This window comes from Habropoda laboriosa, unplaced genomic scaffold, assembly GCF_001263275.1.
Source record: "Habropoda laboriosa isolate 0110345459 unplaced genomic scaffold, ASM126327v1 scaffold11, whole genome shotgun sequence".
In the NCBI taxonomy this organism is placed as follows: domain Eukaryota; kingdom Metazoa; phylum Arthropoda; class Insecta; order Hymenoptera; family Apidae; genus Habropoda; species Habropoda laboriosa.
Window position 1 is genome coordinate 450,862 of NW_017100150.1, and position 12,094 is coordinate 462,955.

At 36.3% G+C, this 12,094-nt stretch overlaps 1 protein-coding gene across 1 annotated transcript in view; it reads left to right on the plus strand.

The window, feature by feature from the left end:
* Nucleotides 1–8,812, plus strand: part of LOC108574782 (coagulation factor XI) — a 19,294-nt gene extending 10,482 nt beyond the window's left edge. Inside the window, exons 2-11 of the mRNA XM_017937426.1 lie at nucleotides 3,527–3,834; nucleotides 4,056–4,089; nucleotides 4,299–4,759; nucleotides 4,836–5,021; nucleotides 5,195–5,318; nucleotides 5,479–5,658; nucleotides 6,601–6,856; nucleotides 7,014–7,291; nucleotides 7,555–7,709; nucleotides 8,645–8,812. Of these exons, the coding sequence (XP_017792915.1) occupies nucleotides 3,527–3,834; nucleotides 4,056–4,089; nucleotides 4,299–4,759; nucleotides 4,836–5,021; nucleotides 5,195–5,318; nucleotides 5,479–5,658; nucleotides 6,601–6,856; nucleotides 7,014–7,291; nucleotides 7,555–7,709; nucleotides 8,645–8,812 (2,150 nt within the window). The remainder of the gene's footprint in view (nucleotides 1–3,526; nucleotides 3,835–4,055; nucleotides 4,090–4,298; nucleotides 4,760–4,835; nucleotides 5,022–5,194; nucleotides 5,319–5,478; nucleotides 5,659–6,600; nucleotides 6,857–7,013; nucleotides 7,292–7,554; nucleotides 7,710–8,644) is intronic.
* Nucleotides 8,813–12,094: the final 3,282 nt, after the last annotated feature.

Below are 12,094 nucleotides of genomic sequence, written 5' to 3' on the forward strand. Positions count from 1 at the left end.
TCTGCGGTTAAAGAATTTGTTCCGATTTGGTCAAAAGGTTCTGACTTAGATTATATTTATAATTGTGACGAAATCGGTATTTCTTGAAAAGCATTGCCCCGTAAAACACTTGTATCAAGGTTTGAATCTACAGCACTGGAACATACAATCGCGATGTCGTACATTCAGTCGTACAATTACTTAGTTTTTGTAGGTTATTCTCGAAAACAATTTCTATATCTCTTATAAATCTGTATTAATGTAAAATTTTACTAAAACTTTCAAACAGATAAATCTAAAACTCAATATATATATTCATTTACTTGTAACGAAATTTAAAAGGAATTACATACAATTTCCCAGCTTTTAATGGAAAAATTTTGCGAGCATGTTTTACTTTTCGCCTTAAGGCAGCGGTTTCCAACCTGGGAGGCGCGGTCTATTTTGCTAGGGGAGGCGCCAAAATTTTTTAATAAAAAATTAAAACGTGTCTATGTTATTGTATCTATTAAAAAAATAAAAGGTGGGGAGGAGCGGAAAAAAATTTTTTTTGGGGGGAGTAGCATAAAGATTGGAAACCGCTGCTTTGAGTTCGTTTAAAGATCTAACAACAGCATTAACAAATAGCAAGCGTTATCTTTTACTAGTATGCAAAAATTGATTACATTTTTCACAGTGAAAGGTAATTCGACGAAATAATAATCAGTAAGAAAATAATGTGCGATTCGATTCCGATGCCGCAGCCGATTGATGAATGAGTGTTTATCGACGTAGCTCCTGTGTACTGAGCATAAGGAGCCTGAAACCGCAAAATGTTGATTTACTTTCTGTGCAGTTCCTTCAATGGCACCAAATACGTCAATATTGAATATATCGCATCGTACGTGAATATCAGGGTAATAAAGGATCCACGACTTACAAGAGTTATAGTACTCACCGAGAGCAATAAAAAATGTCTAGTTAATATAGGTCTTAAAATCAATCCTTTCGATGTAAAATTAACTTTTATTTTTCATTAGCGATCGATATCGTAAACTGGTCTCTTCGCATTGCGATGAATGTCAACGGAGCGAAATGGCATTTTCGCGAATTGGGTCAAGCATAGTAAATAATATTTATTTATTATATATGAAAATTAACGCGATTTGGATACAAAACAACTCGAAAGAACTGTTTAAAAAACCAAAGAAATTCAATGGGTAATTATGTTCCAGTTGAGATCCACTGATTGCCAAGATCAAGTTCAGTGAACAGTCACCTTTACTATTTTATTTTATGTGGGCCGGCAGATTACGTATGCAGGAATTCCTCTGGACTCACGGTACCCTTACACTTGCATCCAATATACAGTTAATGTTGAATTTATGATACACGCGTAACTCGTTATCATAGGTAAAAATGTTTCGTGAGTAAGTTTCGCAATGCAATAGAAAATAATAGTCGTGTCTGAATTATCAGTTTATAAATATTTCACGTTCTATTAGTGTGCTATTCAATTTTTCTACTAATATTTAAAGTTACATAACATTGCCTACATTAAACTTATTTGATCGAAGTGAAAACTGTTACAATCTATACGATTTTCCCAATGAGATACAAGCTTTCTTATTCCATTACTGTACAATTCTAAGGTCCTAGGATTGCTAAATTTCTTAAACGCTTACAACTTGTTAGACACTATTGCTACTATTCACTTCTACGGCCATGCTACACGTATTGCGGCCAGGACTATACAGGGTGTTCCACCTTTTTCCGATCAAAATTTGTCAGTATGTTCTATGGGTACACGAAAGAAAAGAGTGTTACATAAACATAAGTCATTTGACGGTTTATTAAAAAGTTATACATACTGACATAAGAACGTATTAAGAAAGTTTGATCGGAAAAAATTGGGACACCCTGTATATCAGTTTACCCGATGGACAACCTCCCCATAAACCGCGTTACCTTCAACCGTCCATTTTTAGCAACCGGAGTAGATTATTGTGGACCAGTCTTCATTAAGGAAAAACTAGTTCGTAATACAAAGGCAGCTGAAGCCTACATAGCCCTATTTGTTTCCTTCGCCACAAAGGCTTTACGCATTGAATTAGTAAGCGATCTGACGACAGACGCCCTTTTAGCAGCTTTGAAACGATTCCTCGCAAGACGTGGAACAGCTATTTCGTATATCTATTTGGATAACGCAAAAACATTCGTAGCGGCGGCTGGTGAACTATGCGAATTACATAATAATTTCATTCACGAAACAATCAGCCCTACAATTCGTGAATACATCACAAGAGAACAGGTAACTTCGCAATTCATACCACCACGCGCTCCACACTTTGGCGCAATTTAGGAACACGTAAAATCCCTAAAAACACATTTAACTCTTTGCGGTCGTATTTTCCATAGGCATGGTAGTCGTACCTGTCTGATCAATTATTGTCTAAAAGAACGTATAAATTCTATTCAAGCGAGTTTGTTTAAGCTGTGCGCATATTACTTTCTTTTCCCCCCGTTTCTGCAGACAAAAGATCCACCGAGCGTCTAGAAAGTAAAATAAAATTAGATTAATCTTTGAAGTCGTGACTACCTATCTGAATGAAATGGAAGTTATTCTAAACCATTACCTAATCGGTGACTTATTAACAAAAATTCTGGAGAAGAGATTCAGAGATTCAGGAGTCAGAAATACCTGTAGCCGAAAAATTTTGGTGGATGCAAAATTACGTTTCTGTATTCTCGCAAATATACAGGGTGTCCCGTAACTCATCGAACACCCGGAAATGGGGGGTTGCTGGGATGACTCTGAACAACTTTTTCCTTTACCAAAATGTTGTTTGAAGCTTCATTTTTGAATTATTAACGAAAAACACTGGCCAATCGGAGCGCGCGCAGAGCTCGCGCTCAGGGACAAAGATCAGAGGCTCATTCGCGCGCTAATTGCAATTTTTTCAAAAATTTATACAAATGTCGGAATGACGGCAAAAACCCATTTTTCTAAGCCTTATAAAAATAGCGGTGCAAAGTCAAATTTTTTGGACAGCGATCGATAACCGAGAAGTCACGCGTACGCGTCGTTCATGATAGCGAAAACAACATTTTGGTAAAGGAAAAAGTTGTTCAGAGTCACCTCAGGAACCCCCCATTTCCGGGTGTTCGAGGAGTTACGGGACACCCTGTATGTATTTCTACAAGACTGTGATCTCGTGGTCTAAGCGTCGTTCGCCAAAGTACGTGTCTGGTGGTCTTGTAAAGAATGAGGACGCGTCGTTCTGGCTGATCCTTGTACGCTTCCCGCGCGAAGTAGGCCTGGGAGTCCCCAAAGGGGCGAGCCACCCCCACCGTGTAAGCTGGGCCTGGTATCAAGTGGCTCGCTTCACCGTCTTCGGAACGGATTTTCTTACAATTGATCCATTTATCTTACTAACACACCATAATTCACCGATACAAATAAATTAGTATTATAGAAAAAAGTGGGAAAAGTTTCGAAACTTTCGAGATAGGCATTGCACAAAATATATATATAGTTCTGAAATTGATATTCTTCATCTCTGCACAGGTTTACTAGACTCGATCACGAGTACAGCGAACAGTGCAGACTGCCCAGGTGTGTGTGTACACGCATTCGCAACCTTAATATGTTACGAAGTTCTCGAGAATGTGCAGTGTCCTACTAGTATGCGATGTTGCATCGAGACGCCTATAAATGGCACTGGAACTTCTGAAAATGCTGTCAGTGACGATGCTCCTATTTCCACCGTTCTCACCACCGTTAAGACAGTGACGACAGCTACAACCACAACCACACCCTCGACAACTACAGCCCTTACAACTGTAACATCAACATCTTCCCCAAAAACTACTTCTGTACGTTTACAAAATTATAATTCTTTTATAAAAACAAGTATTACTTTATATAAGTAAGTAAATATGTTTAGCACATTTCCATTTGTGTTAACACGAACAATAATTCGCAGTAATTTTATGGTACAGCGATATATGTACTTATTTATAATAACAGTATACCCTAAAATATCTTAAACGAAGAAGGAAAATTAGGATATAAATATGCTTCAATTACTTTCCAGGAAAGTCAGAAGGAAACAACGAATAAAACGTCAAGTATGTATCTTTCTATTTTTTATTATATAGAGGATAAAGAGATAAATTAAAATGCCCTATCTTATTGACGAGTAAACATAGTGAACATTGTAAAATAATGGTAATTGTGTAGAATAGGGTCCACCTCGGCGATTTCAATGAACTGAATATATTTTATGAAGCTCAATGTCCTGAATAATTATTTCATTACAAAGCTTTCATGTTTGCAGCGAAAACGTGTTCCGGAATTTGTATGGCAGAAAGAATCGCCGATTACTGTGACGCAGTTTTGATAATAGACACTCTTTGCAAGCCAGGATACAAATGTTGCGTATCTAGAGACGCGTTTGGGGATTCCCCTCCGCCGGAGCTATTAGTAATCGACCGAACGAATTCAAGTCGGTTCGACGAAAAGACTGGTGTTAATACATCTCATAAAGGTTCTTCACCTTCTACAACCATGAGACCAAATACAATTATATCTTCGAGTGCACCCACAATTACATCACCGACGACCATTACAATGACAAAACAGCCAATGAGTACAATAAGGCCAAAGATTCCGGTGACAAATCCGTGCAAGGGTGAATGCGTTAGTGGATTTTTCGCTCTTCTCTGCGATAAAGTGGATGGAGATGCTGAATGCCCTGACGATGGATCTTGTTGTGTTATCGATGCATTCTTAAAAACGGTAACTAAATAAAACTATACCAAAGTGAAGATTTTCTAAGACAGTGTTGCAATGATAATTACAATTGATCAAACAGGAAGTAACAACAACAACTGTCCGGCCAACTATGAAACCGCCGCAGCCAAAATTACAACCGTGTCCCGGATTTTGTCTGTTGAACATTATGGCAGCGTTCTGTGAACGACCAAATCTGATAGTAGCCAAGACTTCGACCTGTCAGTCTGGATCTATTTGTTGCGACAACACGAAAAGCTCGCCGCAGGTGATTCTATTTCTTCTTTCCCTTCTCTTTTTTTTCCTCTGATAGAACTCTTTCAATGAAATTAATAAATAGAGGAAAGTAAGATAGAAAAAGAGGCCATGGCAAAAAGAAAATTGAAATTAAACGTTGACATGTAGACAGTAAACGTAGTGACACCGTCTTCTTCGTATCAGACTTCAAGGCCAAGACCAAGGCCCACAACAAGACCGTCGATTACTGCAGTTCCATTACCACCAGACCCACGCCCAGAATGCCCTGGATCGTGTATAGTTTCCTACCTATCATTTACTTGTTTTAGTGAGTATTTCTTTACGTTTCCTTTATTGTCTAATTTCACGAAACATCCATTAGGTTTGCCGTTTATACAGGCTGTCCCGTAACTCCTCGAACACCCGGAAACATAAGGAAATCGTCCTCTGTTAAACGTGAATAATATTTCGTTTTGTTCTTTTTGTAGGAAATGCTGAACTGACTAATTTATTTAAGTGTAAGAAACAAGGACATCAATGTTGTGCACCAAAATCGTTGATACGAGAATTCAGCGGTGGAAATTCTACCGAGCCAATTTTGAGTAACAGAAATGACACCATGTACGTTACAGCAAGACCATACACAACACCCCTTACAACGGCAATGTGTAAGTTGTGGCAAATGTATCGAAAGTTATACCCTTATATTTAAAAAAAAAAAAAACATTTCGTTTAGAAAACTATAAATAAGGAAACGGTACAAATAACGTGACGATTGATTGTTAATATGGAGTTAGGACAGAGTCATTTCGACAACGAAAGCGAAACGTTTAAAGAGCTACTTGACGAAGACTCACTTGAATTGATAAAAATGAATAGCTTTAAAAGAGTATTTAAAATACTTATTACAATTAATCTGATACTACAGTTAAAATTTGCAACTTGAAGGAATATGGTTATTATTATAAATAACGAAACGTGTGTAGGGTTTCGCTAAGTACCCTCACGGTATAGCACGATCTTTATTGAAATGGACTGTCGGCGTTGGAGGTCCGTGCCTGACTGCCTCCTCACGCCTCGCTTTTTCTTATTAACTTTTAGCTCTCTGTTAATCGTACCTGATTGGTTAACCCGTCGCATCGGTGTTAACCAATTAGGTAATTTCTCTCCCCAAGTCGCTGCGTGTCCCTTGCGCCCTTGGCGCGCTTTTTCGGGGACCGCAGTGCGACTTGGCGGGGGAGGTTTTTCCCCTGACGTCACTTGGCGGGCAGCTGAGTTTCCTCCAGGTCAAGTACTCGTGACCTGCCGGTTCGGGCCTCTGGGCCTCGTACGGCTGACCTTTCGGAAACCCTTGGTTTATGATGCGGCAATTTGCTATTGAGGCCGTCGGAGAAAGTTTCTACGCGGACATGCATTGTCGAATTTTTAGAAATTAAATAAGCTAAAAACGGTTTCCTCAAAAATAGCCTTTCAAGCGCGCACGTCATAAACTGTGCTGGTAGTCTGCTCGCCAAATGTTTTCCGCTGTAGCTGGTCGCTACAAACTTTTTGTACATCACATTATTTTACAATCGCTTACAATTATAACGTTATTGATACTGATTTCACAGATGACACGACGACAATAGCAACAACTACGAGAAGCCCTGTATACAGTAAATACGTGTGCGGTGTAAAAGGAACTTCTCGGAGTCCAATTCAAGTCCGTAGTTTGGATAGAGGGGCACGCGTTGTTGGAGGAGAAGATGCAAATGCCAATGAATGGTGTTGGCAGGTTGCTCTAATTAATTCTCTTAATCAATACCTTTGCGGCGGTGCGCTGATTGGAACGCAATGGGTCCTCACAGCAGCCCACTGTGTAACAAAGTAAATTTCTTTACCACTATTTTATATCGACATTCCAAACAATAACTGATTTAGTGGAACTAATTTTATTGCAACTAATGGAACGAAAATGCAAGATTACAAGTGGCAAGAGAAATGGACATCTGAAATAACCACATTGCCCTGCTTCTGTTCACAGCATTGTGAGATCTGGAGATGCAATTTATGTGAGGGTAGGCGATCATGATTTGACACGGAAATATGGAAGTCCCGGGGCGCAGACCTTGAGAGTGGCAACTACTTATATTCATCATAATCATAATAGTCAGACTCTTGATAACGACATAGCACTGTTAAAACTCCATGGCCAAGCGGAGCTTAAGGATGGTGTTTGTCTGGTATGTCTACCAGCACGGGGGGTTAGTCACACAGCTGGCAAACGATGTACCGTTACCGGTTATGGATATATGGGAGAAGGTAAGCCTTTTTATATAGGATTCTCCACCAACTCTGTCTCAACAATTTCTTAAAAACTAAGCTTCTTATGAAAGCATTTTATTCTACGTTTTCGGTTTATTTCTTCGTGGTTTCCATCTCTTTTCTTTTTTACAAGTAACGGTTGTAAAATAATAATATACAATATAATAATAAAATAGTAACAAGTGAAAAATTGGTCCCCCTGTCGTTAAGTATAATTTAAAATACAAAATATGCCAGATGTGCATGTATCTAATTTGTAGCTGGACCTATCCCGCTTCGAGTACGCGAAGCTGAAATACCAATCGTGAGCGATGCTGAATGTATACGAAAAGTGAATGCTGTGACTGAAAAGATCTTCATTTTACCAGCAAGTAGTTTTTGTGCTGGTGGTGAACAAGGCAACGATGCGTGTCAGGTAACAACAATAATAATATATCCCCCCTATACATATACATGGGGTTTCATGACGTTTAAGCAAGAATTTAGAATTGTATGCCAAAAGTTCAAAGAAAACGATGTAATGATATTTTGTTTGAATTTTAAAAAATAACATTTCTCCTGCAAAATTGCAAAATATAATTAGTAAAAATAGCCTCCTCTGCTAAAAAGTAATCTAGGAAGCCTATACTCTCTCAAGTGAATTAGAAGAGGAATCATACATGTGTAATTAATAACACGTGTCATGAAACGTCATTGAACGGTAGCATAAAATTCCTCAACACATTTGAAAATATTACTTCTTCTTTTTTTAATACTTCAAATGTAGAAAAAAGAACATATTTGTGTCACCAAGAAGAAGGCAGTCATTTAAGTAAAATTGTTTTCCACACATAATGGAACAATCTCAATGCATAAAACGTTAGTTTTGTGTTTTAACTTCTTTTTCCTTTTTCTGCTCTCCCACCTACGAAAAGAAAAAACAACAGTGTCAGGGAATTTTATTCCACCTCATATACGTAGTTCAAGTTACTCAGAATTAATGTTTAAATTACTACACCAATTTTTACATTTACTTTTGGAAATACTAATATAAATATTAATTCTGTTACGAAATTTTGTAACATTATGAGAAAGTAAACGAGTTATTTCAATAAACCATCAGTAAATATAAACTGTGTCCCGGTAATTGCGATACAATCGGAAAGTAAATAACTTCTGAAGGAAATAAATTAAGAAAAGCAAACGGAATTTATACAAACAGCATTTAGAATTTCGACTTACTTTGTCCTAAGGAAACATCCTCTTCTCGCGATTAGCAGTATCATTATTACTGGGACCCCCTATATAAATCATTAATTCAATCTGAGTTTACGCAGTTATGTGTAATAGTCATAATAACGTACCATTTAGGGAGACGGAGGTGGTCCTTTAGTATGTCAAGATGATGGATTTTATGAACTGGCCGGACTCGTTTCGTGGGGTTTTGGTTGCGGAAGATTGGACGTTCCTGGAGTTTATGTCAAGGTTTCGGCATTTATTGGCTGGATCAACCAAATTATTTCAGTAAATAATCTTTAGCTCCTTTGTGTTCTATTAATAACAATTGAAGTATTTATTTATTAAGAAAACATCGTAGTACCTTCACGCGCTTGATGACGTAACGTTTCCTGTTACGTATCTAGCAAAAATATTTCAAGAAAACTTGTTTTGATGCACGATAACTATGTAATAAATTCGTGCAGAGGAATTCGAGTTTTGCAAGTGTTGCAATACTCGTAACACATTCAACGTAAATGTTTATAGCTTTAATGACTAAATAATTTAATGACAATTTATTATAGCAATGTAATTTTGCCTAACTGATACAATAAGCTTCCGTTTGTCCGACTTTTGAATACATAATCGCCGCATTTCAGTCATTCATAAGTTATTTTCGCCAAAGGTAAAAAAAAATATTTATTACTTTGTGAGCTTTATTATAAAAACCTGACGAAATAAGTTTATATAGGAATATGTATTTCAAATATCGTAAAAATGTTAAGTAAATATTATATTCCTTTAGTTACGCGTAAATTTAAAGAAATCGTTTTCCTTTAGCTACTCAAAAATGATTTTATAATATAAGGAAAACGAAAGTTTATTGTATCATTATCAATTATGTGAAATGTTGTAGAATTTAAATTTAAATATCATTGGCGAAATATATTAAGATTAATTTATGCTTTTCTTTTAATAATCGTGCCATCAAGTGCGTCAATTTTAGGTGAAAAAATATTGTCTTATGCAATATGGTTTCGATTAAATAATCAACTGTTGTTAGTTAATAATAGAAAGTATACAATAAACTATAAAATTATTGGCAGAGACGTAAATTTAGTGAAAAAGCATCGATTAAAAAATTGCAAAGAAGTGGAAATATAGTACAAATCCTACGCTGATGGAACAATGCAAAGAATTAAGTATTGCTGTATTATTATAGCAATGTATAAAACAGATTTAAATACAATAACTTTCCAACATTTCTCTAGGAAATAAATTAACGATCATAATAATTAAATGTACATCGTTTTTTATTTATATCTTTCCAAAACATATACTATCTTCTATTGCTTCGTAAAATAATAGAAATATTCTGATATTTCATTATGTATCGATAATTATATAACCGAGTATGTTGGAATGTTATTGTACCGTTTGTCCTTTTGTTTATTTTATTATCACATGCAACATTATGTTAAAGTTAATAAAAAGGTACAGCAATAATTCTTTACATTTGGTTTTCCTATTTGGTTATGCCTTTGTCAATAATTTTATAACTCTTTGTATACATGTTATTTATTTATATTAAATGACATACTGCATGTGAAAGTTAATTTCATAGAAATTAAACCATTTTTGTTAGGACCAAAATACAGTGATATCGACATACTATGATTAAAAACCTGTTATATACGTATTTAAAATAACTTTTTAGTAAGGCAGGAGTGCCCATTTAAACGTCGCAGAGATATCTTGACTAAGTTTCCAAACTGTTCGTTCGGCATAGGCCTCGGTATTATTTGTTATGTGTCGTTGGTAATACTTAATGTGACGATGAAATAAGAAAAATAAAATTTTTATGTTTTTTAATTAATCATCATAAAATTATTTCAATTGGATCTCTAAGATTCTAACTACCGAAATGGAACTACAAAATCCAATATTGAAATTAATTTTCATCATTTACAAAGAATAGGAAATTAACAAAGTTATCTATGAAAATAACTGAGAAAACTGTCGTGATGTTAATGTTGTTAAACAAGTTAAATCAAAGTTAAACGAGAATAAATATTTTACGTTTATACAATTTACTGTGAGATCAACGTAAATGTTTTTAAGAACATTGGTTAGTAATTCTGCATTTTCATAGATGTTTTGATCCTGTAACCCGTTTTCATTGTGTTTATTGTGTAACCTGATGTCAGGTTAAAAGTGAGTTGTGTCGGGGTAAAACTTCCAAGAACTCGATTTTTTCATTACGTTTTGGTTTCGTTAGGGGGTAACTTCTTAAAACATTTCCAAAATGTTTTTAAATAAATACTATTCGTTGACTTGTAGATAGGAATTTTGAAAAATATATGTATAATTAATATAATAAGGAAAAAGTATGTCTGGCGAGGCGCGAAAGTATGACCAAAAAGTTTGCGCCAGCAACGCATTTGTAAATGAAGTTTACCTTTATGAGTATAATACATCGAACAAATTGGTTTTTAATTTTTCTAACTACGGCACACCTTGGCAAAAATCTGAAAAAGTTTCAGGATAATAGTTATGTCAAGATGCTGCTACTAAAAATATATAAAAAAAGTCGCTCTAATATTTCAAAAGAAATGCGCATTTCTTTGCGCTTTTGCGGATTTGCAACGAAAAAATCGGAAAAAATTTCCTAACACATGCCTTCGGAAATAGCAATATGTCAGATCTTTCAATATTTTTGCATAGGTACCACTAAATAGGGAAAATCGAGCAAAAACTGATAATCCGAATTTTCTCTGTAAGTACCCCCCTGGTCGAGATAGAGGCTTGAAACTTGGTGTCAAATGTTTCGGCAAACTATCGAATGGTCCATCGTAAGACCAATTTGGTTTAAGAACACTTTCACCTCCTTATCTTGCTAGAACTTTTGAGATACATAAGTATGCGTACATTATCTATGTTTGCCTCTTCATGAAGCAGTTAAGGTAAGGTAATCTCTGTGCCTGTTGAGGATTATTTGATAAAAAACCTGTTCTGTATGGTCTGGATTTTTGTGTGTATGTGTTTTAGCTGCTGATGACCAGATTTGACTTCGGGGATCTGAAAAAAAAATATTGAAGAGAAAGTACGTGGACGTGAACGCAAGTCAAAATTATTAATCTGAAATTGTAAGTTGGCAAACAAAGTATTTGCGGGCAGTGAATCAGTTCAAGGCTAGCCATCGTCCCATGATTTGAGATCTGGGTCTCCATACTGAACTACAGGAGTAAGAACGAGGAAAAATATACAGGGTGTCCTGTAACTCCTCGAACACTCGGAAATGGGGGGTTGCTGGGGTGACTCTGAACAACTTTTTCCTTTACCAAAATGTTGGTTGAAGTTTCGTTTTTGAATTATTAACGAAAAACACTGGCCAATCAGAGCGCGCGCTCATTCACGAGAGCGTTGGCTCTCGACCGCGCTCGGTCGTGGTCGTGAACAAACCCCAGCAACCCCCCATTTCTGGGTGTTCGAGGAGTTGCGGGACACCCTGTAGAGAGCGCGTTGGCATAGTGCGCAGAGTCTCAGTTTGCCAGCCAGAAATATAAGTAGCCACAGTTGCCATATCAAAAGGTAAAAAGAATA